Consider the following 25861-nt stretch of genomic DNA (forward strand, 5'->3'; position numbering starts at 1 on the left):
CGGTCATGGGGCTTTAACTCTGGGCCTGGGCCCTGTCCCTTAGCTCTTCAGCTCAAGGCTAACACTCTACCACTTGACCCATAGCACCACTTCTGGTTTTCTGATGGTTAATTGGAGATAATAGTCTCACAGTCTCTCCTGTCCAGGCTGGCTTTGAACCGAGATCCTCAGATCTCAGCCTCCTGAGTAGCTAGAATTACAGGTGTGAACAACCGGCGCCCTGCCTCCCTTATCTTCTAATACAAGTTGGGTCCTCTGGAGCTAGGTTTTCTGAGTTTTTTTTGTTTGTTTGTTTTGTTTTGTTATGCCAGTACTGTGGCTTAAACTCAATGTCTCATATTCTTGTTCAGTATATTTGCTCATGACTGGTACTCTACCACTTGAGCTATGCCTCCAGTTCTGGCTTTGTGTTGGCTAATTGGAAATAAGTGTCTTGCATTTGTCTTCCCAGGCTTACTTCACACTATGATCTTCAGATCTTGGCCACAAGTGTGAGCCACCCTGGATTGTCTATACATTTCTTATTCCTTTTTGTCAAGAATTTTCTAATTCAAATACTTACAAGACTTAGATAATAAATTAGTCAAGCGGATTGGGTCATAAATTCTGGTTTTCTAGAACTCTCATGTTTAGTTTTCAGTTCTGCAGGAGACAGTTGAGCTCAGTATGAAGGATCCTGAAATAAGATGTCAAGTAGGCATTATACATTTCAACTTCAGTAAATTATTTCCATCTAGGAATGGGAGCTGAAGTCGTTAACTTTTGTTTTACTTTGTTTTTCTGAGATATGGTCTCACTATATAGCCCAGGCTGGTCTTGAATTTGCAATTCTCTTGCCTCAGCCTCCTAAGTGCTGGGGTTAAAGATATGGACTGTCACAATCCTTAACTTTTTGAGATTTTTATGCCAAATTTTTAAATTTGTATCACTTAAATTTTATATAATAGGCTAAACAAGATGTAGTCCATAGGTATATGAGTATGAATTCATAGTATAGGTATATTCCCTAATCTATTCTTCTCAAGCAGCTAGGATTATAGACTCAAGCCACCATGCCTAGCTATGAATTTCTCTTAAGACATTGGCCTTGTTCTGTTCCCTGTTCAGGAAACAAATCATGCTGAGTTAATGGAACATGAAGCATCTCTTAGTAGGAATGTCCAAGCGGAGAAGTTGTCTTTGCAGCACTTAATCAAGGACATAACTCAGGTATTAGTAAGCCTTCTGTTGTGGTAACTGGGTAATGCCTTGCTCTTCTCCCCAGGCCTCCATGTCCTATGAATCTATCTCAGTTCAAGCCATTCTGAAATTTGGGCTTAGGGTCATGTAAGGATGAGTTCTCTGAAGTTATTTGAAGGTTGCAACCCTAGGGGGTAGGTAAGCATTCTTGTCCTATTACTGTGTGGTGGCTCTCTTTCCTATTACCAGCAGCAGTTCTCAGGTCATAGGCTAAATCTAGGTTTTATCACAGCAATAGTCTTATCTTCCTACATTCTTTTTTTTTTTTTTTTTGGGTCCAGTCGTGGGGCCTAAACTCTGGGCCTGGGCGCTGTCCCTCAGCTCTTCAGCTCAAGGCTAGTGCTCTACCACTTGAGCCACAGTGCCACTTCCGGCTTTTTTCTTTTTGCTTATGTGGTGCTGAGGAATCGAACCCAGGGCCTCAGGCATGCAAAGGCAAGCGCTCTACCACTTAGCCAACTTCCCAGCCCCCTACATTTCTTTATCTGTTATTGCTCTACAAGGAATTCTAGCTCTGTTGCTCATCCTGACTTGAGTGACCAAAGGTGGAAAGTTGTAGGAACAGCCATTTTTGTTACCCTCAGGAGAGGCCCTGAGAAAGAAAAGCTTGGATTACTACAGGCTGTAGTGTAAGCCCCTCTGTGGACAGTTGGCCTCAGTCATTGGGGTGGTGACTACACTGTTTTGGGTCTGTGGACAGTAGGTTTCGGTCAGTGGGGTAGTGAGCACACTGTTTTGGGTTTCAGGCTTTGGTGGAAGGAGACAATATAGCTCAAGAGTATGGTCATGAGAGCTCCCTGCCGTTGGACTCTAGTGGCTTCTCCTCTCAGTTTGACCCCCAGGACCCAGACAAGGCTCTCACTCTGGTGCATTTGGTGCTGACTCGGAGACACCAGACTATTCAGGTGAGAACCCCAGTGCCACTCAGCCATACATCTGGGAGCCAAAATGATGTGTGTGCCCTAGGTACTTCCCTAGCTTGGACTGCCCCTGTTAGTTGGCCATTCGTGCAATATGTAGTCAGTTCCCCAAAGTGAGCATTAGAACCTCCTGTGTTTTTTGCCCTCTTGTGCTTCAGGATAAGAAGCACATTCTCCAGCCAGTGACATGCTTTATTTTGCATGTGATCTTGGCATAGCACTAAGAAAAGAATCCTGGGACAGTCTGGGTGTATGTCCATCTCCCTATGCCACTGTGCATTTGAAGATGATGAATAGAGAATAGAGTCACAAAAGCCCAATAACCTCTGGTCCTCTGACTTCTCAACTAGCCCCATCTCTGGTCCAACTTAATCCTTGTTGCACCAACTTTCAGTCCTTTTTTCCAGCCCTGCTGTCAAGCTTTTGAAATCCTTCCTTTTCTCTTAATCCTTTTGCTAATCATCTCATTTCTGCTGTTCTCCCTCCACAGGACCTACAGCAGCAGCTTTCAGGCTGCCAGGAGGCTATGAACTTCTTGCAGCAGCAGCATGATCAATGGGAAGAAGAGGGAAAAAACCTGAAAGAAAGGCTGCAGACACTCACTGGGGAGCGGGACACTCTGGCAGGGCAGACTACTGGCCTTCAGGGAGAGGTGGACTCTCTCAGCAAGTGAGCAGATAAGCTTTTCATGCTTGCCTTCCACATCTGGTTTCATTCCTCATTTAGCCATTTATCCCCATCACTCTGTGTGTGAGAGTGTGTGTGTGTGTGTGTGTGTGTGTGTGTGTGTGTGTGCGCGCGCGCGCGCGCGCGTGCACGCGCGCGCACTTGCACACGCGCCCCCTGGGGCTTGCTCATGGCCAGGGCATTCTTTCTGAGTTTTTGTGTTCTAGGCTTATACTCTACCACTTGAGCCACAGCTCTACCTCTGGCTTTTTTGGTAGTTAATTGGAGATAGGAGTCTCACGGACTCCTGCCCAGGCTGGCTGCTAACCACAATCCTCAGATCTCAGCCTCTGAGTAGCTAGGATTACATTTGTGAGCCACTGTCACCCATTTTTGAATGACTCTTCCTGCTGTCTCTGAGACTTTGGACTGAACAAGGTTGCTTTCTTTTCTGGTCTCTTGTTTTTGCAGGAAAAGCTTTTGGGTTTTGGGGTTTGACATTATAAAAAAATGGTTTCCTGCTCAGAAGGAAAGATGAATGTTTAAAGGAAACAAGTATTTCTCTCATTTGACCCTGCTTCCAGCAAGGAATATGGGTCTTGAGATCTGCTCATCTCTAGTCTCCTCTTTACAGGGAGCGAGAGCTTCTGCAGAAGGCCAGAGAAGAGCTACAGCATCAACTGGAGGTGCTAGAGCAGGAGGCATGGAGACTTCGAACTGCCAATATGGAGCTACAGCTGCAGGGTGACACTGCCCAGGGAGAAAAGGAGGAGCAGCAGGAGGAGCTGCATCTGGCTGTCCGAGAGAGGGATCGTCTGTAAGTGGGACCTGTCCTTCTTGGAGTCTAGCCTGCCTTTTGTTCCACACCCTCCTCAATTGACTCCCATCTCTTACGAAGTGAAGACCCAGAAACTTAAAACACAGTAGGTTCAGATTAGCTTACTACTCCTTCTTCTGCAGAAAGAGTGATACAAAATTGAGTAAGACAAGCCCTTATTTCAAGAACCTTATGGTATTATGGAAAAGACAGATAAGTAAACAACTGTGACATGATGTGAGATGAAGTATGAGCTAAATAGAATTTCAAAGCAATATTTAGCACCAGTGGCTCATGCCTATAATCCTACCTACTCAGGAGGCTGAGATATGAGGATTGTGGATAGAAGCCAGCTCAAGCAGGAAAGTCTGTGAGACTCTTATCTCTAATAAACTACTCAGAAAACTGGAAGTGATGCTGTGACTCAAGTGGTAGAGCACTAGCCTTGAGCTGAAGAGCTGAGGGATAGCGCCCAGGCCCAGAGTTCAAGCTCTACAATCAACAACAACCAAAAAAAAAAAAAAAGTAACATTTATTGAGGAACATGTAAAGCTCTATGGGAGAAGAGGTAGACCTAGGCCTATTTTGATTGATGGGAGTATTTCAAAACAATCCAAACAATAGCAAACTAAAAGCAGAAAGGCTTATTCATGTTCAGAGTAGGCTGGGCTGCTAAAGTATAAGATACACTGTGAGGTAATAAGAAATGAATTGATTGAGAAGGAAAGTCCAAGCCAGGCACAGGTGGCTCATGCCTATAATCCTAGGTACTCAGGAGGTTGAGATCTGAGTATCTTTGAAGCCAGCTGGGACAGGAATGTCTGCAAGATTCGAATCTCCAGTAAACTACTCAGAAAAGGTTGGGAGTGGTACTGTGGCTCAGGTGGTAGAACACACCTTGAGCAGAGGCTCAGGGGTAGCGTCTAAGCACTGAATTCAAACCCAGGATCAGCAAAAAAAAAAAAAAAAAGAGGAGGAGAAGGAAAGTCCAGCCAGGCACCAGTGGCTCACACCTGTAATCCTAGCTACTCAGGAGGCTGAGATCTGAAGATCATGGTTTGAAGCCAGCCCAGGCAGGAAAGTCCATGAGATTCTTATCTCTAATTAAGCACCAAACAAGCCAGAGGTGGAGCTACGGTCAAGTAGTAGGGCATTAACCTAGGGCACAAAGCTTAGGGACACTGCCTAGTCCCTGAGTTCAAGCCCCTGGGATAGCACACAAAAAGCAAAGGAAAGTCTAAGCAAGGTGCTGGCATCTCACTTCTGTAATCCTAACTACTCAAGAGACTGAGACCTGAAAGATCTTGGTTCAAAGCTAGCATTGGCAAACAAGTCTGTTAGACTCTATCTGCATTTAATCAGCAAAATGTCAGACTGGAAGCCTGGCTCAAGTAATAGAGTACTGGCTGGGAGCAAAAATGTAAAGGAAGAGTAAAACAAAAAGGAAGAGGAAGCCAGGCAGTGGTGGTGGCTCACATCTGTTGTAATCCTAGCTACTGAGGAGACTGAGATCTGAGGATTACTGTTAGAAGTCAGTCCTGGCAGAAAAGATCATGAGATGCTTCTCTTCAGCTGGAAGTAGCACTATGGCTCAAGTGATAGAGTGCTAGCCTTGAGCAAAAGAAGCGTAAGGACAGCTCCCAGATCTTAAGTTCAATCTCCAAGACTGGCACACACAAAAAATAAAAGAGTATTTCAGTCAGTGGCCTCCACTGATCTGCAAATCTCTCTTATTTGATAGACAAAATAGTGATTCTGGCTCTTCAGATAGTGCTGAAGGGTTGGTAGAAAGATTAGAGCAGGTTTTTTTTTCTTCTGTGCCAGCATAGATCCTATTATATGGTAGGTCTTGAATAACTGATAGCAGAGGGGCTGAGAATGTGGCTTAGTGGTAGAGTGCTTGCTTAGCATGCATGATGCCCTGGGTTCAATTCCTCAGTACCACATAAACAGAAAAGGCCAGAAGTGGCACTGTGGCTGAGGTGGAAGAATGCTATCCTGGAGCAAAAGTAGCTAAGGGACAGGGTCCAGGCCCTGAGTTCAAGCTCCAGGACTGGCAAATAAATAAATAACTGATAGCAGAGCTATTTCTTTACCCTTGGTGTATACTCCTCCTTTCCTTGTACCTGCAGTTTCTGAAAGTGAAAGTTTGAAGAATTGCCATAAAGATCATGCCTTGTGTTAGATCACCCCTGTATCAGAGGAAGGATAGATAATTTAATGTAACACACTTGGCTTAATTATATGTTTAATTTTGAGGGGAGGTGCTAGTTATGGGGCATGAATTCAAGGCCTGGGCTCTGTCCCTGAGCTTCTTTTGCTCAAGGTTAGGACTCTACCACTTGAGCTAGAGCTCTACTTTTGGCTCTTTTGGGGGAAGTTTATTGGAGATGAGTCTCAAGGACTTTCCTGCTCAGGCTGGCTTTGAACTGCAATCCTCAGATTCCAAGTAGCTAGGATCATAGGGGTGAGCCACCAGCACCTAGGTTAATATTTAAAGTATTAAATAATCTAAAAAGTTATACACAGAGAAGTCTCACATTTTTGCCTTTTCTATCTCATTCTCTCCCTCCTATAGGTAACTAAAATTAATCTCTTTAATTTTCAGTGCTACTTCATTCAAACATAAGCAGATTTTTCTCCTTTTTTTCACAAAAGGCAGTCCATTATATATACTGTCCTGACCCTTGCTTTTTTCACTTGACATGTCTTGGATTTTTTTTTTCCTCTCCTCTTTAATTTTCAGTGCTACTTCACTCAAACATAAGCAGATTTTTCTTCTTTTTTTTTCACAAAAGGCAGTCCATTATATATACTGTCCTGAACCTTGCTTTTTTCACTTGACATGTCTTGGATTTTTTTTCCCCTTAGGCTCTTTTAAAGACTATCCTCATTCTGTTGCATCAGTAAGGTGATTAATTCTTGTTACCTGTTAGGGTTTGGCTCTGTAGCCTCTTCTCTCCTTCTTGTTTTTTTTCCAGTCTAGGGATCAAACTTTGAGCCTGGGTACTGTTCCTGAGCTCCTTTTGCTCAAGGCTAGTAGTCTACCACTTAAGCCACAGTGCCATTTCAGGCTTTTTTTGTTTATATGGTACTGAGGAATCGAACCCAGGGCTTCATGCATGCTAGGCAAGCACTCTACCACTAAGCCACATTCTCAGCCCTTCTCCTTCCTTCTTAGTCAGGAGATGTTGATGGGCCTAGAAGCCAAGCAGTCAGAGTCACTCAGTGAACTGATCACTCTTCGCGAAGCCCTGCAGTCCAGTCGCCTGGAAGGAGACTTACTGAGGCAAGAGCAAGCAGAAGTGACTGCAGCACTGACCAGGGTATGTAGATTTCTTCCTCCTCACTTTCTGGGTGTGCAATTTAGAAAGTTGTGTTTCCAGGAAAGGAGCATGAAGCCTGTTTGATTCTCCGCCCTTTAAGTCATCACCTTTATGTCTTCCTTCTTCAGTGAGTACTCTGATTCTGGATCCTCTCCCTCCTGATATATCCTCTACATTGGACTTAGATGAGTTCTCTGAAGTTTAAATCCGATTATGTCAGTTTCTTAAAAATATCCAATGGCTTTCCAACTCCAGGGTCACAATCAAAGCCCTTCTCTACCTGTCAAACTATTTCTGATTTCTCCATCCATGCCAAAACTCTATCCTAACTCCTTGTATCCTTTGCTCTGCCACAGCATATTTGTATTCACAATTAAGTTTCTTCCTAACTCCCAATACTTTGCATATGCTTTTCTCCTTACCTGGACTGCTTCTTCCCTCCCTGCATAATAACTATGATTTGTTCATCTCTTAATACCCAACTTAAGTGTCAACTCCTCCGTTGATCATTCTTGACTCTCCCAAACTGATTCAATGCCATCTTTGACCTCCTAGAGCACTTTGTGTTTACATTTTCTATGGCATCATTACAACTGTACTTATGCATGATTATAGCTGTGTTTCTATACTAAGAGCTCCTTATTCCTAAAAAAAAATGAATAAATGAATGAATGAAAGGAAAAATTTAATAAGAACATAAGGGGGAAGAGATGAAGTGATAATATCTTTCTTTAAGAAAAGGGGGTAGCAGGGCACCAGTGGTTCACACCTGTAATCCTAGCTATTCAGGAGGCTGAGATCTGAGAGGATCATGGTTCAAAGCCAGCCCCCGCAGGAAAGTCTGTGAAACTTATCTCCAATTAACCACCAGAAAACCAGAAGTGGCTCTGTGGCTCAAGTGGTAGAGCACCAGCCTTGAGCTGAAGAGCTGAGGGACAGAGCCCAGGTCCAGAGTTCAAGCCCCATGACTGACCCCCCCCCCCCCAAAAAAAAAAAAAAAAAAGGGAGGCAGGTATTGGGAATGTTTGAGGAAAACTGGAAATAGGAAACTCCTTAACACTCTTTGTTTTTAGGCAGAACAATCCATTGCTGAGCTATCAAGTTCTGAGAACGGCCTGAAGGCAGAGGTAGCTGATCTTCGGGCTGCTGCTATCAAGCTCAGTGCCTTAAATGAGGCTTTGGCCTTAGATAAACTTAGGCTAAACCAGCAGCTTCTCCAGGTGAGCAAGATTTGTCTGATTTCAGGGTAGGGCTGGGCCAACTTAGGATAAACCAGAGACAGAGTTGATGCTTATAATAGGGTAGGGTGCTGAGGAATGCAGAGGATTAGATTTAGCCACTTGAAATATTTCTTTCCCATACCCCCAGCAGAACTACCTTTGATCTTAAGAGTAAATCATTAGGACTAAGAAGGGGCTCCAACTCTGAAAGAAAAATATAGTTTTTAATCCTGTTAACTTGAGATACCAGAATAGAATCTGCTGAAGAGCCAAAGTTCCTCCAAATCTCAATATGTTATAAATTTTATCCTAAATTTTATCCTATAATTTTAATAAGGGATGTTTTTGCATCCCTATCCTTTTGAACCACAGCTGGATTTTACCTTTTTAAATCTCTTTCCTCAGCATCTAGCCAATCTAGCACTGATAACATACAGTTAAACTGAATGGATTTTTCTAGCCGGCGCTGGTGGCTCACGCCTGTAATCCTAGCTACTCAGGAGGCTGAGATCTAAGGATTGCGGTTCAAAGCCAGCCCGGGCAGGAGAGACTGTGAGACTCCTATCTCCAATAAACCACCAGAAAACCGGAAGTGGCGCTGTAGCTCAAGTGGTAGAGCGCTTGCCTTGAGCTGAAGAGCTGAGGGACAGCGCCCAGGCCCAGAGTTCAAGCCCCCACGACCGACAAAAAAAAAAAAAAAACTGAATGGATTTTTCTCTCTAAGCACTCCTGTGTTCATCTCTGGAGGATTGATTCATATGTCACTTGGATTCCAATCTCACCACTTGAGACTAGGGAAACTATAACCGCTTGTCTTTGATACTTCATACCCTCTTCCCTTTTTGGCCAGTAGTTGGAGCAGAGCAACCAGTCTGTGTGCAGCAGAGTGGAGGCAGCAGAACAGGCAAGAAGCTCTTTGCAGGTGGACCTCAAAGAGGCAGAGAGAACTAGGGAAGCCCTATGGGAAAAGAAGACTCACCTGGAGGTCCAGCTGCAGAAAGCAGAAGGGGCAGGGGCTGAACTACAGGCAGAACTCAAATGCATCCAAGAAGAAAAGAAAGAACTCAAAGAAAAATTAAGTGAGGTAAGACGATAAAACTGACACCATCACATTAAGGATTCATTCATGCTCCTCTTAAGAAATTAAAACACTACAGGAAGGATTTAGAGTGAAAAAGTCTTACTTCCTTGATCAGACTGCTGTTATTATGGCTTATCTTTCCATTGTTTTAAGAAGTTTCTATAGGAATTCCTTGTTGATTCCCCACTACTTCCTACTGTCTCCCACAGTTTGTTTATTTATTTATTTATTTTGGGCACTGTCCCTCAGATCTTCAGCTCAAGGCAAGCGTTCTACCGCTCGAGCCACAGCGCCACTTTGGTTTTCGAGTGGTTTATTGGAGATGAGTCTCATGGATTTTCCTGCCTGGGCTGGCTTCAAACCATGATCCTCAGATCTCAGCCTCCTGAGTAGCTAGGATTATAGGCGTGAGCCACTGGCGCCTGGCTCTCCCACAGTTTAAATTACATGCTTCTCCTATATGCTCTCTACACATTTTCTTTTCAACCACAACTCACATCATACTATAATTATTTGTTTGCATGGCCTTGAAGACAAGTGTGTCTTACTTGTTTCATTCCTCTAGCTTTTAACTCTGTGCCAAACACAAGACAGGGCTCTACATTTTTTTACTGAATCAATAAATGATCTAGCTGAAACATCACCTTCTTCTGGTACCAAATGAGGTCCTCTCATTGCTTCAGTAATTTTATGCAATCTCACTTCAGGGTCTTTCTCAAGACACTGATCACTTTCTCCCTGGCATTTTGTATGTGTATTAAAACTGAGAGCTTGGAATGGGAAGGTGGCTCAGTGGTAGAGCACTTGCCTTGCATGCATGAGGCCCTGGGTTCGATTCCTCAGCACCACATAAACAGAAGAAAAAAAAAAAAAAGCCAGAAGTAGCACTGTGGCTCAAGTGGTAGAATGCTAGCCTTGAGGTGAAGAGCTGAGGGACAGCACCCAGGCCCAAAGAGTTCAGGCCTACGACTGGACCAAAAATAAAATAAAACAAAACTGAGAGCTCGGGGCTGGGAATGTAGCTTAGTGGTAGAGTGCTTGCCTAGCATGCATGAAGCCCTGGGTTCGATTCTTCAGTACCACATAAACAGAAAAAGGCAAAAGTGGCACTGGGCTCAAGTGGTAGAGTGCAAAAGAAGCTCAAGGACAGTGCCTAGTCCTGAGTTCAAGCCCCAGGACTGGCAGGAAAAAAACAAAAAACTGAGAGCTCCTTGGGGCAGGTCTACTGCTATCCCTAGCACAGGGTCATTCTTGTCCAATGAAGGGTATGCTTCCTAAGTTATCAGCTCTCTGAGTTGATAAAGGAGATTAATATATACTATTCCTTATTGAGTGAGCATTGCGCAAGCTTATAGTGTTGGGTTCAGAATCTTCGAAGAGCCGATGGCCCTCACCTGGTAGTAGCAGCCCTACAATTCTGCCTGTTCTCTGCCTCTCACTAATTTTCCCTTCAGGCACATCACCAACAGGAAACAGCCACAGCTCAGCTGGAGCAGCTTCATCAGGAGGCAAAGCGACAGGAAGAAATACTTACCAGGGCAGTCCAAGAGAAGGAGGCCCTAGTACGGGAGAGAGCAGCTCTAGAGGTGCGGCTGCAGGCTGTGGAACGAGACCGCCAGGATCTAACTGAACAACTTCTGGGACTTAGGTAGGGGCCAGACCTAGGTCAGCCAGGCACAGAGAGCTTTGCAAGGCAAAGCATAGCCAAGCTCCCTGCCCTAAATATATGAATTCTCTTTTCTTTCTTTTTTTTGGTCAGTCATGGGTCTTGAACTCTGGGCCTGGGCGCTGTCCCTCAGCTCTTCAGCTCAAGGCTACCGCTTGAGCCACAGAGCCACTTCCGGCTTTTTCTGTTTATGTGGTGCTGAGGAATCCAACTAGGGCCTCATGCATGCGAGGCAAGCACTCTATCACTGAGCCACCTTCTCAGCTCCATATATGAACTTCGTATCATGAATTTATAATTGCCCTCCTCCTAAATTCTCTAGGAAACCATTTTTTAGAACCCAATTCCTCTTAAGAAAAGGTCAGGGACTTGATGGGTAAGAGCTCTTCTCAACTGAATCTCACAGCTCAGCCAAGGAGCAACTGGAGAGCAGTCTGTTTGAGGCTCAACAACAGATTTCTGTAATAGAGGTCACCAGAGGGCAGCTGGAGGTCCAGATTCAAACTATCACTCAAGCTAAGGAAGTAATCCAAGGTAAGAGTCCAGCTGGAATGGGACCATTCCATGGAGATGTCGAGAGCCAGGCAGCAAGATATTGGGAGGCCTTCTCTAGCCAGGCTCGGGTCTGCCAAGATGGGAGTTGCTCCTGAGGTTAGAAGAGTAGAGTGGAAAGCAAGAGAATATCATGAGGTAAAAGCAGCTGGGCAGAGATTCATAAAGCTGCTTCTTCCTGGTTTCCTAGGGGAGGTAAAGTGCCTGAAGCTGGAACTGGACACAGAAAGATGCCGGGCAGAGCAGGAACGGGATGCAGCTGCCCAACAACTGGCCCAGGTTGAGCAAGAGGGACAGACTGCCCTAGAGCAGCAGAAGATGGCCCACGAGGAAGAAGTAAATCAACTCATAGAGAAATGGGTAGGTCGTTGAAGTGGCTGGTAGGGAGGAGCAGACATGGCTTTCCTTTTGTGATTGTGCCATCAGCTGACTCTTGGTCCATGATTACAACTTAAAAGAGGAAAATTTAGTTACCAAAGTGTAAAATCTAATTTTTAGCTATTAAAGGAGTTAATATATGAATAAAGATCAAGAATAGTTTATGGCTGGATACTATAGCTCATACCTATAATCCTAGCTACTAGGGGCTTAGATTTGAGCATTGTGGTTTGAAGCTAGCCAGGCCAGGAAAGTCCATGAGATTCTTACCTCCAGTTACCTACCAGAAGACCAGAAGTGGAGCTGTGGCTCAAAGTGATAGACTGCTAGCCTTGAGCTCAGAAACAATGCCTATGACCTATTATAATAGGTTCTGGCTGGGCACCAGTGTCTCACGCCTGTAATCCTAGCTACTCAGGAGGCTGAGATCTGAGCATCGTGGTCCAAAGCCAACCGGGCAGGAAAGTCTGAGAAACTGTTATCTCCAATTAACTACCAGAAAACCAGAAGTGGCTCTGTGGCTCAAGTGGTAGAGTGCTTGCCTTGAGCTGGGACAGCACCCAGGCTGAGAGTTTAAGCCCCACAACTGACCAAAAAAAAAAAAAAAAGGTTTCTGGTTAGTTAACCATTATTATTATGGTTTTATTTTTTGTTGGTTGCGAGGCTTAAAGTGAAGAATGGGATTGATAGCTATTAAACTGGCTCCAGATTATACATTTTTTGGTCAATATTCTTTTATGCATATTAGACTTTCTATTTAGATTTATTTTTCTTCTTTTTTTTTTTTTTTTTTTTGTGGTTATGGAGCTTGAACTCAGCCTGTCCCTAAGCTCTTCAGCTCAATGCAAGCACTCTACCACTTGAGCCACAGCGCCACTTCTGGTTTTCTGGTGGTTAATTGGAGATTACCGTTTCACAGCCTTTCCTGCCTGGGTTGGCTTTTAACTGTGATCCTCAGATCTCAGCCTCCTGAGTAGTTAGGATTACAGGCGTGAGCCACTGCACCTATCCTTTTTCTTCTTCTCGAAATGGGATTTCCTTTGGTGGTCTTTTAGCACTTAGCTGTCCAGAATGTTTTTATTTTACTTCTTTTCAGTCTCCCAATTTTGCCAACATTGGCTTCATACTTTTAATCCTGCCTCAACCTTCTGAGTAGCCCAGATTACAGAAATATATTGTAGTACCCGGCTACTTTTATTCTGAAAGATAGTTTCACTGAGCATAAAATCAGTCATAGGAGGACCTTTTTTTTCTTTCTCTTTTCTTTTCCTTTTATTCAGAAAATTCCTTGGCTTCTGGTTGTCTGACTGAATGACAATCAGAATATTTTCTGTATATCTGCTGATTGAAAGTGTAGACTGCAAGTTTATAACTTCTTAAAATATTCTGAGTTAACACATATTCATAATGTGAGGGGGTTTTGTTGCATTTTGTTTGCTACGTACTAGAGTGTGAACTCTGTGCCTTGTGATGGCTACATAGGTACTTTACCACTGAGTCTTGCCTCCAGGACCTCATTGTGATTTTTTTTGGGGGGGGGGGTCGGTCATGGGGCCTGAAGTCTGGGCCTAGGCTCTCTGTCCCTCAGCTCTTAAGCTCAAGGCTAGTGCTATACCACTTGAGCCACAGCACCACTCCTGGCCTTTTCTGTTTATGTGGTGCTGAGGAATTGAACCCAGGACCTCATACATGCAGGGCAAGCACTCTACCATTGAGACACCTTTCCAGCCTTCACTGTGATATTTTTATACATGAATACAGTAAACTGAACAACTTCACACCTCCTCCACCATATTCCCACTGCTTCCCTCCCCCTCTTACAAAACATATTTCCTAGCCTTCCACCTGGTGCCTGTGTCCCCTGAATAATAATGATATTTGACATTTATTAAGCACTTCTGCATGCCATCCACTGTGCTGAATACTTTATTGATATAATAAGGAGATACATGATTAGAGGAATCACTCGGGTATATGGCCAGTAAGTGGTAAACTAGGGATTCAGAGCTCAGACTGCTGGTCTCAGAATGTAGCTCACTGGTAGAATGTGTACTTAGCATGCCCAAAGTCCTGACCAAAAACAAAAACAAAACCCACAAAAAACATAATGGCTCACTCCTATAGTCCTAGCTACTTAAGAAGCTGCAATCTGGGAATCACAGTTTGGATTAGCCTGGGAAGGCAAATCCATGCAATTTTTATCTGCAGTTAACCAGTAAAAAGCCAGAAGTAGAGGAGACATAGATCAAGTGGTGGACTATTAGTCATGAGCAAAAGAGCCAAGTGAGAGAGAAACCTTCAGAAAAAAAACAAACTCCTAACCATGTCTGCTATGTCTATATGTCTACATCTTCCAAATGGTTGCTTAGCTTCTGTTTTATTCCTTTATTTATTTATTTATTTTGCCAGTCCTGGAGCTTGAACTCAGGGCCTAGGCACTCTCCTTGAGCTTCTTTTGCTCAAGGCTAGCACTCTACCACTTGAGCCACAGTGTCACTTTTTTCTGTTTATGTGGTACTGAGGATTTGAACTCAGGGCTTCATGTATGCTAGGCAAGTACTCTACCACTAAGCCACATTCCCTGCCCTTATTCCTTTAATAGCTGCCTATTATATTTCATGCCAGTACTAAGGCTTGAACTTAGAGCCTAGATACTGTCCCTGAGCTTTTTCTGCTCAAAGTAGATTCTCTCTGTCTCTCTCTGTCTCTGTCTGTCTGTCTGTCTGTCTGTCTGTCTCTCTCTCTCTCTCTCTCTCTCTCTGTCTGTCTCTCTTTGGTCATGGGGCCTGAACTGTGGCTCTGGGTGCTGTCCCTCAGCTCTTTAGCTCAAGTTTAACGCTCCACCACTTGAGCCACAGCACCACTTCTGGCTTTTTCCGCTTATGTGGTGCTGAGGAATTGAACCCAGAGCCTCATGCATGCAAGGCAAGCACTCCACCATTAAGCTACCTTCCCAGCCCAATGCTCTATCTCTTGAGCCACAGCTCCACTTCTGGCTTTTTGGTGATTAATTGGAGATAAGAGTCTCATGGTAGGCTATGGCTCAAGTGGTAGAGTGCTGCCCTTGAGCAAAAGAAGCTCAGGAACAGTGCCCAGGCCCTGAGTTTAAGCCCTAGGACTGGCACCAAAAAAAAAAAAAGTCTCTTAGACTCTACTGCCTGGGCTAGCTTTGAATCATGATCCTAAGATCTCAGTCTCCTGAATAGCTAGAATTATAGGTGTGAGCCATTAGCACCCTGCTGAGGTGGTAGCTTTGAAAATAACATTCATAACTTATATGAGGAACTTTAGAAAGTACATTTACCCATATTGAGTAGTAGAGATTCCAAACCAGTTCTGCTTCCCCCTTCTCACTCATTGGTTTCTAACAGTATCCTTTCCTTTATATGGCCAGAAGAAAGAACGTTCTCTGCACCAGCAGGAGCTGGATAAGGCTATGGAGAACCTAAAAAAGGAAAGAATGGAGCTGGAAATGAAGCTCAGGGAGCAGCAGACAGAAACCGAGGCTATCCAAGCACAGAGGGAAGAGGAACGGACCCAGGCAGACAATGCCCTCTGCCAGGTGGGAAGCTAAGATTGGAATTGCACATCTTTCTGTAATCCCTCAATCTTTGTCCACTTCCCTTTCTACTTCCAGAAGGATGCCATTCACTTTGCCACCAGTAGAAGGGTGGTCTATTAACTGAAAGGCAGGCAGTATGTCATACTTCCTGAGGGAGGGTTTACATTTACCACATCCTCTCAGCCTGCAAACCAGTGGCAATCTTTGTACTTCCTGGTTCTGAGTCATTGTGCTCAGACTTTTCTTTTCCTTCAGCCTCCACTCTTGTTTGCTGGAAGAGCCCTGGAGCAGCTAGGATGTGCATATAGCCTCCTGGATGAGCATGATAACTTGGAGCCAACAAGCACTTGCCTTTCTGTCCTCCACAGATGCAGCTGGAAACAGAGAAGGAGAGAGTGTCCCTCTTGGAGACACTGCTGCAGACCCAGAAGGAACTTGCAGATGCCAGCCAACAGCTGGAACGACTAAGGCAAGACATGAAGGTTCAGAAGTTAAAGGAACAGGTATGGAAGATAATTCTGGGTGTCCACTCACCCATTCGACAATGAGTAATCCTTTGGTACTTTGTAAGCACTATGCCTTGTTCCTGGTGCTGATGCATGACAGGTGCATAAAGGTGTGACCCAGTAGGCAACAGGATGGACACAATCTTTGTCTTCAACTTGTATTCTGATGGCAGAAACAGACACAAAATGAGCAGATCCAAAAGTAAAAGAGATAGATTTTAGTAAATTGGAAATAAGTAAGATGACATAATTGAGAGTGATTAGACAAAATGGTCAGGGAAGACCTCACTGAGACAGTGATATGCTAACTGCAACTTGAAGTTCAAAAGAAGCCAAGGCCATGGCACAATACATGCAAACTTAGAAAACCATATGCCTAGCTGGATGCTGGTGGTTCATGCCTATAATTCTAGCTACTCAGGTAGCTGATATCTGAGGATCACAATACAAAGCCAGCCCAGGTAGAAAAGTCCCCATGAGACTCTGATCTCCAATGAACCACTCAAAAACCAGAAGTGGCACTGTGGCTCAAAGTGTTAGAACTAGCCTTGAGCAAAGGAGCTCAAGGACAATGCCCAGGCCCTGAGTTCAAGCCCCACAATCGACAAAAAAAAAAAAAATAAAGAAAAAACTATGCCGAGGGAGAGCATCCAGACACATGAGGTATATTATATTCTATTTATATGAAATGCCACAATAAGCAAATCTTTAGAAACAAAGTAGATTAGTGATTGGGAGATGAGATGTGGAATGGGGAATATCTGTTAATGGGGTGCTTCTGGGGGGTAATGAAAATGTTTAAAACTGATTATAGTGATAGTTGTAAAACTCTGGATATACTAAAAAATATTGAATTGTACACTATGTCTGAGTGAATTGTATGGTAATGATTATGACTCAATAAAACCTTGAAAAAAGAAATCTGGCAAAATCAAGGCCAGACCCTGCCTCATATTAAAAAAAAAAAAAAAAAAAGGAGGGGGGGCTGGGAAGGTGGCTCAGTGGTAGAGCGCTTGCCTTGCATGCCTGAGGCCCTGGGTTCGATTCCTCAGCACCACATAAGCAAAAAGAAAAAAGCCGGAAGTGGTGCTGTGGCTCAGGTGGTAGCCTTGAGCTGAAGAGCTGAGGGACAGCACCCAGGCCCAGAGTTCAGGCCCCACGACTGGACCAAAAAAAAAAAAAAAGGAGGGAGGGAGGGGGGTTGAGAGTGGCTTAGCATACATAAATCTCTGGGTTTGATTCCTCAGTACCACATAAACACAAAAAGCCAGAAGTAGAGCTGTGGCTCAAGTGACAGAACACCAGCCTTGAGCAAAAGAAGCTCAAGGACAGCACACAGGCCCTGAGTTCAAGCCCCAGGAATGGCAAAAAAAAAAAGCTGGAATGTTGCTCAGCAGTAGAGCACTTGCTCAGTGTGCTTGAGAGCCTGGGTTCAATCTCTAGTAACAGGCATGTGTGTGTGCACACATGGGTAGGGAGGGAGAAATAGCCAGTGGTTTGAAGAACACTTCAGCCAGATTAGCTGTTACAAGGGTCCTGGTACAGACGGTCTAGGGCACTAGAAGTTGAAGGACAAAAAACAGGAATGACTTCTGGGCAGGGATGTAAAGGGGAAAGTGGAGGAAAGCAAAGGAAGGGGTGACAATTATCCAAAAAAGAAATGTACTCATTACCTGATTTATGAAATGGTAACCCCTCTGTACAACACCTTAATAATAAAAATTATATTAAAAGGGGAAATAAAGCATGAGTGATGAGCTCAGGGGCAAGTGGAGAGGTAGGTAGGAGTCGTTCCTCAGTCATAGTAGTTTAGATTTTGTTCTAAGGTCAGTGAGAAACTGAGGGATGGCATTTTAAGAGCAGAGATGAGATAGGCCTTTTTTTTATGGTACTGGGATTTGAATTCAAGTCCTCATCTATTAGGCTGGTGTACTACCACTTGGGTCACACCTTCAGCCACTGGTTATTTTAAAGATGAAGTCTAGTGAGGTGGGGCTTTGTTTTGTTTTGTTTTTTGTTATTTTGGGGGGGGGGCCAAGAGGAGTGTCTGCACATGCGGGCATGTGCTTGTACCAGTTCTAGGATTTGAATTCAGAGCATGGATACTGTCCCTGAGCCTTTGTGCTCAAGGCTAGTGCTCTACCACTTGAGCCACACCTCTATTTCTAGTTATTTTGGTTAGTTAATTGGAAATAAAGAGTCTTTTAGCCTTTTCTGCCGCAGCTGGCTTTGAACACAATCCTCAGATCCCATCATCCTGAGATTACAGGCTTGACTACCAGTGCCTGACTCTAGTTAACTTTTTTGAACTCAGGGCCTGGGCACTGTCCCTGATCTTCTTTTGCTCAAGGCTAGCACTCTACCACTTGAGCCACAGCACCACTAAGCCACATTCCCATTTCACTTTTTTTTTTTTTTTGGGTTGGTTGGTTATGCATCTTGAGCTCTGTGCCTGGGAGGTGGTCTCTGAGCTCTTCAGCTCAAGGCTAGTGCTCTACCACTTGAGCCACAGCATCATTTCTGGTGTTAATAGGAGATAAAAATCTCATGGATTTTCCTGTCCAGGCTGTCTTTGAACCATGGTGCTCAGATCTCAGCCTCTTGAGTGGCTAGGATTACAGGTGTGAGCCACTGGCACCTGGCTCTAATTAACTTTTTTTAAATTTTTTATTTATTTTTTATTGTGAAAATACTGTACAGAGGGGTTACGATTACATGGTCTAATTAACTTTTATACTTGGGCTTTCCTTAAACTGTTGTCCTCCAATCTCAGCCTCCTGAGAAGCTAGGATCATAGGCATGAGCCACTGTTGGCCAGTTTCACACACTTCTTTGTAATACTAGAGAGCAAATCCAAGGCCTTCTGCATGCCAAGACAAACACTCAACCACTAAGCCTTCCATATATATTTAATACATTCCCTCAGTTGATGAGAGGGGAGCAGAGGAGGGCAGACTGACTGTGTGAGTAGGAATCAAATCATCTAGTGGTAGGATATGGATAGGCTGTTGCAGTGGTCTGGTGGTCTGGATGAGGGATTATTACAAAGAAGCCTGGATAAGCCTAGATACTTTATGAGGACAGAGGGATACGAAGTGAGAAGTTGAGGTAGAAACAACTGGATTGCTGGTTCCTACCATAGCTCTTGCCCAACCCAACAGAAAGACATTTATACAAGTAGATTTCAAGACTTACTCCCCCCAGGGCAATCATTCCTGCACTTACTATTGTTTCCCCTCTGCAGGAAACTGTTAGTATGCTACACACTCAACTCCAGGAGGCTCAGCGGGATCTGACAGTGGCAGCTCAGCGACATGGAGAAGACCTTGCTGCCCTCCAAGAAAAGGGCAGCACTCTGCTACAGGACAAAATAAACCTGCAGAAACAGGTTCCTCTTCCCAGTCCTGCCCTACAGCCCTTCCCAGAACAGCCAGTACTTCCACCCCCCTCTGCAAGACCCTGCTGCCTGAGCTTGAGAGGTCAGGGACAGGCCCCAACCCTGAGTGGAAAGTTGAAGACTGCTCAGAGTTAAGCACATGCTTCTCAGCCCTGTCTCTGTCGATTCTATATCCAGAGATTGAACCGACTGTCAATTGAAAATATTTAGGGATAAAAAATTGAATCTGTACATTTTTTGTCTTGATATTCTCTAGGACAGTGGAGTATAACTATTTACCTAGCATTCATATTGTATTATGTATAACAAATATTACTGAGATGATTTTAAATTAAGAGAGAATGTGCATAGGTTTTATTCAAATACATGAACTGTATATATGAACAGGAGCATCTGCAGACTTTGGTATCTGTGGAAATTGGTTCCAGGAGACCAAAGGACCACTAATGTCTTTGTCTGGGGATGGTCACAGAGCTTAGATTTTCTCAGGCAGATCTAGTTTTCTTTTGTTTATGTTGGTGCAGCTTAAATTCAGTGCACTGTGCTATAGTTCAGCTTTTTCTCTCGTGGCTGGTACTCTACTACCTAACCATACTTCCAGCAAAGCTTTTTTGCTACTTAATTAATAGAAGATAAAGTCTCTTGCTCAGTTTTAAATCATGAGCCTCCATTTTCAGCCTCCTGAGTAGCTAGAATTACAGGTATGAGACCCTGGCACCTGGTGGAGCCAGGTGTCAATATATTTTTTTTATTCTCATCCTAAATCCAATGCTTTTGCTTATTTTTTTTTTTAACAGTCTTTAACAGTTTTAACAGTCTGTAGCCTAGGCTGCCCCAAATTTTAGCTTAGTGTAGTGGTACATGCCTGTAATCACAGCTACTTGGAAGACAGAGGCAGGAGAATTGAGAATTAAAACAGTATCAGGAAAGTTAGTTACACCCTATTTCAAAACCAATTATAAAAACAAAAGGCTGGGGACATAGCTCATGTGGTAGAATGCTTACCTAGCAAGTGTAAGGCCCTGTGCTTAATCCCCAGTATTGGGGGTTGGGAGGGAAACACCTCATAATTTTACTTCAGCCTCTAGTGCTAGGATCCTGGGTATGTGCCATCATGTCTAGCTAAGTCCAATGGACTTGAACTCAGAACATCATGCTTTCTCAGTTTGCTTGCTCAGCTGGCATTCTACCACTTTAGCCACTCCTCCAACATAGCTTTGTGCAGGTAATTTTGGAGATAAAGTCTCACAGAGTTTTCTGGCTTCAAACTGCAGCCAGTCCTGGGCTGGGAAGGTAGCTCAGTGGTAGAGTGCGTGCCTTGCATATATGAGGCCCTGGGTTTGATTCCTCAGTACCACATAAGCAGAAAAAGCCAGAAATGGCACTGTGGCTCAAGTGGTACAGCACTAGCCTTGAGCTTAAGAGCTGAGGGACAGAGCCCAGGCCCGGAGTTCAGGCCCCATGACCAACAACAACAGCAAAAACCTGCAGTTAGTCCTCCAGATCTGAACCTTCTAGGTAACTAGGATTATAGGCATGTGCCATTGCTGACTGATTTAAGTCCAGTTATCTTACATACCAGATTGTATTCCTTACTCCAAATCCTGTAACAGATGATATTCTAATTTTTTATTTAAAAATATATAGTCACAGCCAGGTGCCATTGGCTCATGTCTATTTCAAGCAAACCAGGGCAGGAAGGTCTAAGAGCCTCCATCTCCAGTTCACTACAGAACGCCAGATTGGAGATGTGGCTCAAGCGAGCACCAGCCATGAGCCAGCAAGCCAAGTTGACAGTGTAAGGCCCTGGGTTCAAACCCCCTGGTACTGTGGGAAAAAGATACTGTCACTATATATTTACTCCCCACTTTGCCTTTGTGTGTAGTCGTATTCAGACAAGATTTTTAGTCATATCTACCTTTATATAGTATTTGTGAGGCTGAGAGATAGCCAGGCTAGATGCTATCAGGGAACAAAGAGGTTAAGAACAGTTAGAGGGGCAGGAAAGGTGGCTCAGTGGTAGAGTGCTTGCCTTGCATGCATGAGGTCCTGGATTCACTTCCTCAGCACCACATAAGCAGAAAAATCTGGAAGTGGTGCTATGGCTCAAGTGGTAGAGTGCTAGCCTTGAGCTGAAGAGCTGAGGGACAGCACCAGGCCCAGAGCTCAGGCCCCACAACTGGCAAAAAAAAAAAAAAAAAGATTGGCAAAAAAAAAAAAAAAGAGATTGGAATCTCTAGCGTTGTAGAGATAGGCCATTCCCTGTGCGAGACCCTAAAGCCCTAGGCTAGAAGGATACTCCCACTGGCCCTCTGCTCTGCCATCTGGTTCTTATGCCTATAACCTTGCAGGTGGAAGATCTGAAGTGTCAGCTGGTGGCCCAGGATAACTCCTACAGGCTGGTGGAGCAAGAGGTTCAGGAGAAGCTGAAAGAAGCCCAGGAATATAGCCGAATTCAGGAGGAACTAGAGAGAGAGAGAGCCAGGTAGGCTAGACACAGAGGTGGATTTTGCCTTTCTGACTGCAAGGGTTATGTGGCAATAATCTGACAGTTCTTTTCTCTGGTCACATCCTCTTTCATGTCTAGCTCTGGTATATATATGCAGCCATATAGAGAAGGATGTGTTCCTGCCCTCAAAGCTGAAATTTCGTTCATTTAGTAAATACTTGGAGACACTGCCAGAATTGGGGGCACAGTGATAAACAGGACAATGTGGTCCCTGCCTCAGTAGAACTTACAGTTTTGTGGGGAAGACTTTAATCAAGTAATTATTATAGACTATGATACTTAGTGTGGAGAAAGAAACAGTGTGAAATGGAAATAAGAACAGAGATCTGCTTTGGAAAGGTGTTTGGGAAAGACTTTCTCAGACGGTTGTGTTTAAACTAGCACTGAGCCGGGCGCTGGCGGCTCACGCCTGTAATCCTAGCTACTCAGGAGGCTGAGATCTGACGATCACGGTTCAAAGCCAGCCCGGGCAGGAAAGACTGTGAGACTCCTATCTCCAATAAACCACCAGAAAACCGGAAGTGGCGCTGTAGCTGAAGTGATAGAGCGTTCGCCTTGAGCTGAAGAGCTGAGGGACAGCGCCTTGGTCCAGAGTTCAAGCCCCACGACCGACCAAAAAAAAAAAAAACTAGCACTGAAGGTTGAATTGGAGTCACCCACACAAAGGAGTGAAGGAGAATTCTAAACAGTAAAATCAGAAATCCTGTTCAAAGGCCCTGAGATGAAGTGTGGAACATGGTAAATGAGGAGAGCTAGACAAATCCATCTTATTCAGGATATTGTAGGCAATGGCAAAGGGTTTATGGATTTTTGTTTTTGTTTTGTTTTTTGGTGCTGGTGCTGGGGCTTGAACTAAGTGCCTGTGTGTGGTTCCTGAGCTTTTGGTGGTGGTGGTGGTCATAGGGCTTGAACTCAGGACTTGGGCACTATACCTGAGCTTTTTGCTCAAAGCTAGCACTCTACCACTTTGAGCCACAGCTTCACTAACAGGTTTTAGGTGATTTATTGGTGATAAAAGTCTCCCTGCTGGCCTTGAACCACAGCCTTTAGATCTCAGCCTACTGACTGGCATTACAGGCATGAGCTATCAGTGCCCAGCTCCTGAACTTCATTTTGCTCAAGGCTAATGCTCTACCATTTGAGGCAGAGCTTCACTTCCAGCTTTATTTTTGGGAAGAGGTCAATTCATTAAAAATTAGAGTCTCACAGGCTTTCCTATCTGGGCTGCCTTTGAACCATGATCCTCAGACCTCAGCCTCCTGAGTAACTAGGATTACAGGTATGAACCACCTGTAATTATTGTTTAGTAGAAAAATGCTGGAGAATTTCAAACAGGAAAATGAATATTATCCAATTTATGAAGTATTAAAAGGGTTTAGTAATGGTATGAAACATCAGGAGTAACATAAGACCATTCAGAATGGAAAGCAACATGCATTTTCAGTGTTACCAGAGTTTGAAAAAGGATAGATCATTTTGGTAGTAACACTAAAGGCAGAAAGAACATCTGGAAACCAATACAAATACCCAGAAGAGATACTGAGTTTAATCCGGGGTAGGTAATAGGGAAGAGGAGGATGGAAAGAGTCTAAGAGATGTTCAGAGAATTAATTATGTGTAGTGATGGGTTAGATATGGGTAGGATGAAGGAGAACTCTGTGAAGAGGTCAAGGTTTCTATGTTGTGATCCTGTGATAAAGAGAGGCAGAGAGAATAGTAGGAGATGATTAGGTTAGAGTTGAAGGTTCAGAAGGCATGGGAAGATTGGACATACCAAATTTGATACATGTGAAATTTAGTAGAGAAGGATAGGTAAGTTGAAATGAGGTAATTACCTAGGAGCACTTAGTAGGTATTCAATAAATGGTACCTTTTATGGTGACACTGAAATTGCTATTACTATTTCTATTTTAATAGTGCTATGAATTAGAATAGACCAATTCTTACTCCTAGAGAGAATGACATACCCTCTGACTCCTTTATTTTTAGCTTGACTCTGTCACTGGTGGAAAAGGAACAGAGACTCATTGTTTTACAAGAAACTGACAGTGTTCGACAGCAAGAGTTGAACTCCTTGCACCAGGCCACGCAGGAGGCCCAGAAAGGGCAGAAAGAGCTCAGTATGCAGGTACGTTCCTCTATGGCTATACACCCTGCTTCTTGGTGGAGGATACTTCTCTTTTTCCTAATAACAAGATAGGCTGGGCCTCAACAACCCTGTCAGAAGAGCTGGGCAAGGTCAGGGTTGGGGAACATGACTCAGATGAGAATGGACCCTGTAGGGAACCTGACAGTCTGAAACAGTGTCCAGAGCAGCAGAGCCCAGGCAGGCCTAGTCCTTGTATAGTCACTTGCACATGTGCTTGGCCTTTTGGCAAAATATAGCAGTGAGGATTGAACAGTGAGAAATACTAGAAGTAGGTAATAGCAAGATAACCCTCAGGGATTCATTCTTCTCACAGCTATACCTTTGGAACTTGAGGGGAAGTGAGGGAGTAAAAGTGAGACAGGTAAAGACAAGTTTCCTTTTAGACAGTTTGAATTTGACTACTAGGGGTTTCAGAGCAGAGATCATAACAGGGAGTTGACAAATCTGTCTACTTGGGAAGCCAGAGCCTGAGCCCATTATGGTAGTCTGGGCCTAGCTGGTCATCTCTAGATGTCAGAGTGCTACTTATTCAGAGTCCTCCCTACCCACGAGAGAGCTGAGTCTTCTGAAACCTTTCTTGCTCTGGTCAGGCTCTGCATAGGGATTGAGTAGACTGATGCCTGGAAGAATATCTACTCCCTACTCAAAATGAGTTCACTTCCTCCCTGGCAGGTGGAATTGCTCAAGCAGGAAGTAAAGAAAAGGGAGGCCGACTTTGTGGCCCAGGAAGCACAGCTGCTGGAGGAGCTAGAGGCCTGTCGGATCACAGAGCAGCAGCTTCGAGCTTCCTTGTGGACCCAGGAAGCCAAGACAACTCAACTGCAGCTACGCCTGCACAGCACTGAGAGCCAGCTGGAGGCTCTGGCAGCAGAGCAGCAGCCTGTGAACCAGGCCCAGGCCCAGCTGGCCAGCCTCTACTCTGTCCTGCAAGAGGCCCTGGGATCTGTATATGAAAGCAGACCTGAACTAAGGGGAGGAGGGGACTCTGCTCCCCCACTCTGGGGCCCAGAGCCAGGTGAGGCCAACACCCTGAAACTTAAGTTCTTTGGGCCAAAACTAGGCGTAATTCCCAGGGGAGAAGTGAGAGAAATGTAGATCCTTAAGCAATAGTGCATCAAGGTTAAGGCCACAGGCTCTGGGATTCATTCTACATGAGTTTGAACCCCATCTCTGCTGTTTGCTAGATGTGTGACCAAGGAAGAATCCTATAATTTCTCTGAGTTTGATTTTCCTCAACTGTAAAAGGAGAATGTTCAAAGTATTTACATACCTTAGTATTTTTCCAAGGAGCTGGTAGCTATAAGTAGCTCCTGCAATTCCTGTCATGTAAATGAAACACTAGCTAACATTATATAGTTCCCACCATAGTGTCTGACATGTATGTAAATGAATTGCCAAGAAAGCATTCTTTGAGGCCAGTAGGAAGCTATCTCTCCCTGTTGGGGAAGAGATAACGGTTTCTTTACATAATGGCAGCCAGGTGAGAAGATTTTCGTTTCTTCAGACCAGAATGGAGCTAGGAACCTTTTTAAGAGAGGACCCCTCCTGACTGCTTTCTCAGCTGAGGCCGTGGCATCTGCCCTCCACAAGCTTCACCAAGACCTGTGCAAGACTCAGCAGGCCCGGGTAGGTTCTCTGTCCTCTATCCAAGAACTCTTAACTCTGCTAAAAGTCTGAGACAGACTATACAGTTTGGAATATGCAGCTTGAGATTCAGTTTGGGATGAGTGCCTGTCTATTACTTACTGCCTGGCAACTGGGACCAAAGCAGGTGGATCTCCTGGGCCTTGTTTTCAACTGCAAAGTAGGGCAGATAAGGCCTACCTCCCAGGATCATTGTGAGGATTAAGTGACTAACTGCAAGACCTGAATA

The 25861-nt window shown here is 44.3% G+C and overlaps 1 protein-coding gene across 4 annotated transcripts in view; it reads left to right on the forward strand.

Moving 5' to 3' along the window:
- Positions 1–25861, forward strand: part of Cep250 (centrosomal protein 250) — a 56746-nt gene that overhangs the window by 16270 nt on the left and 14615 nt on the right. For 3 of the 4 annotated variants that reach the window (XM_042694330.1, XM_042694332.1, XM_042694331.1), the window contains exons 9-25: positions 1108–1209; positions 1986–2144; positions 2650–2828; positions 3460–3642; positions 6824–6968; positions 8042–8188; positions 9042–9272; positions 10724–10917; positions 11342–11469; positions 11678–11847; positions 15260–15427; positions 15796–15930; positions 19178–19321; positions 21682–21815; positions 23829–23967; positions 24661–25003; positions 25493–25614. In XM_042694330.1, the coding sequence (XP_042550264.1) occupies positions 1108–1209; positions 1986–2144; positions 2650–2828; positions 3460–3642; positions 6824–6968; positions 8042–8188; positions 9042–9272; positions 10724–10917; positions 11342–11469; positions 11678–11847; positions 15260–15427; positions 15796–15930; positions 19178–19321; positions 21682–21815; positions 23829–23967; positions 24661–25003; positions 25493–25614 (2823 nt within the window). The remainder of the gene's footprint in view (positions 1–1107; positions 1210–1985; positions 2145–2649; positions 2829–3459; positions 3643–6823; positions 6969–8041; positions 8189–9041; positions 9273–10723; positions 10918–11341; positions 11470–11677; positions 11848–15259; positions 15428–15795; positions 15931–19177; positions 19322–21681; positions 21816–23828; positions 23968–24660; positions 25004–25492; positions 25615–25861) is intronic. The other variant, XM_042694333.1, reaches the window with a different exon arrangement.

The sequence above is a fragment of the Dipodomys spectabilis genome, unplaced genomic scaffold (genome assembly GCF_019054845.1).
Source record: "Dipodomys spectabilis isolate Male_0828 unplaced genomic scaffold, ASM1905484v1 ptg000175l, whole genome shotgun sequence".
NCBI lineage: Eukaryota > Metazoa > Chordata > Mammalia > Rodentia > Heteromyidae > Dipodomys > Dipodomys spectabilis.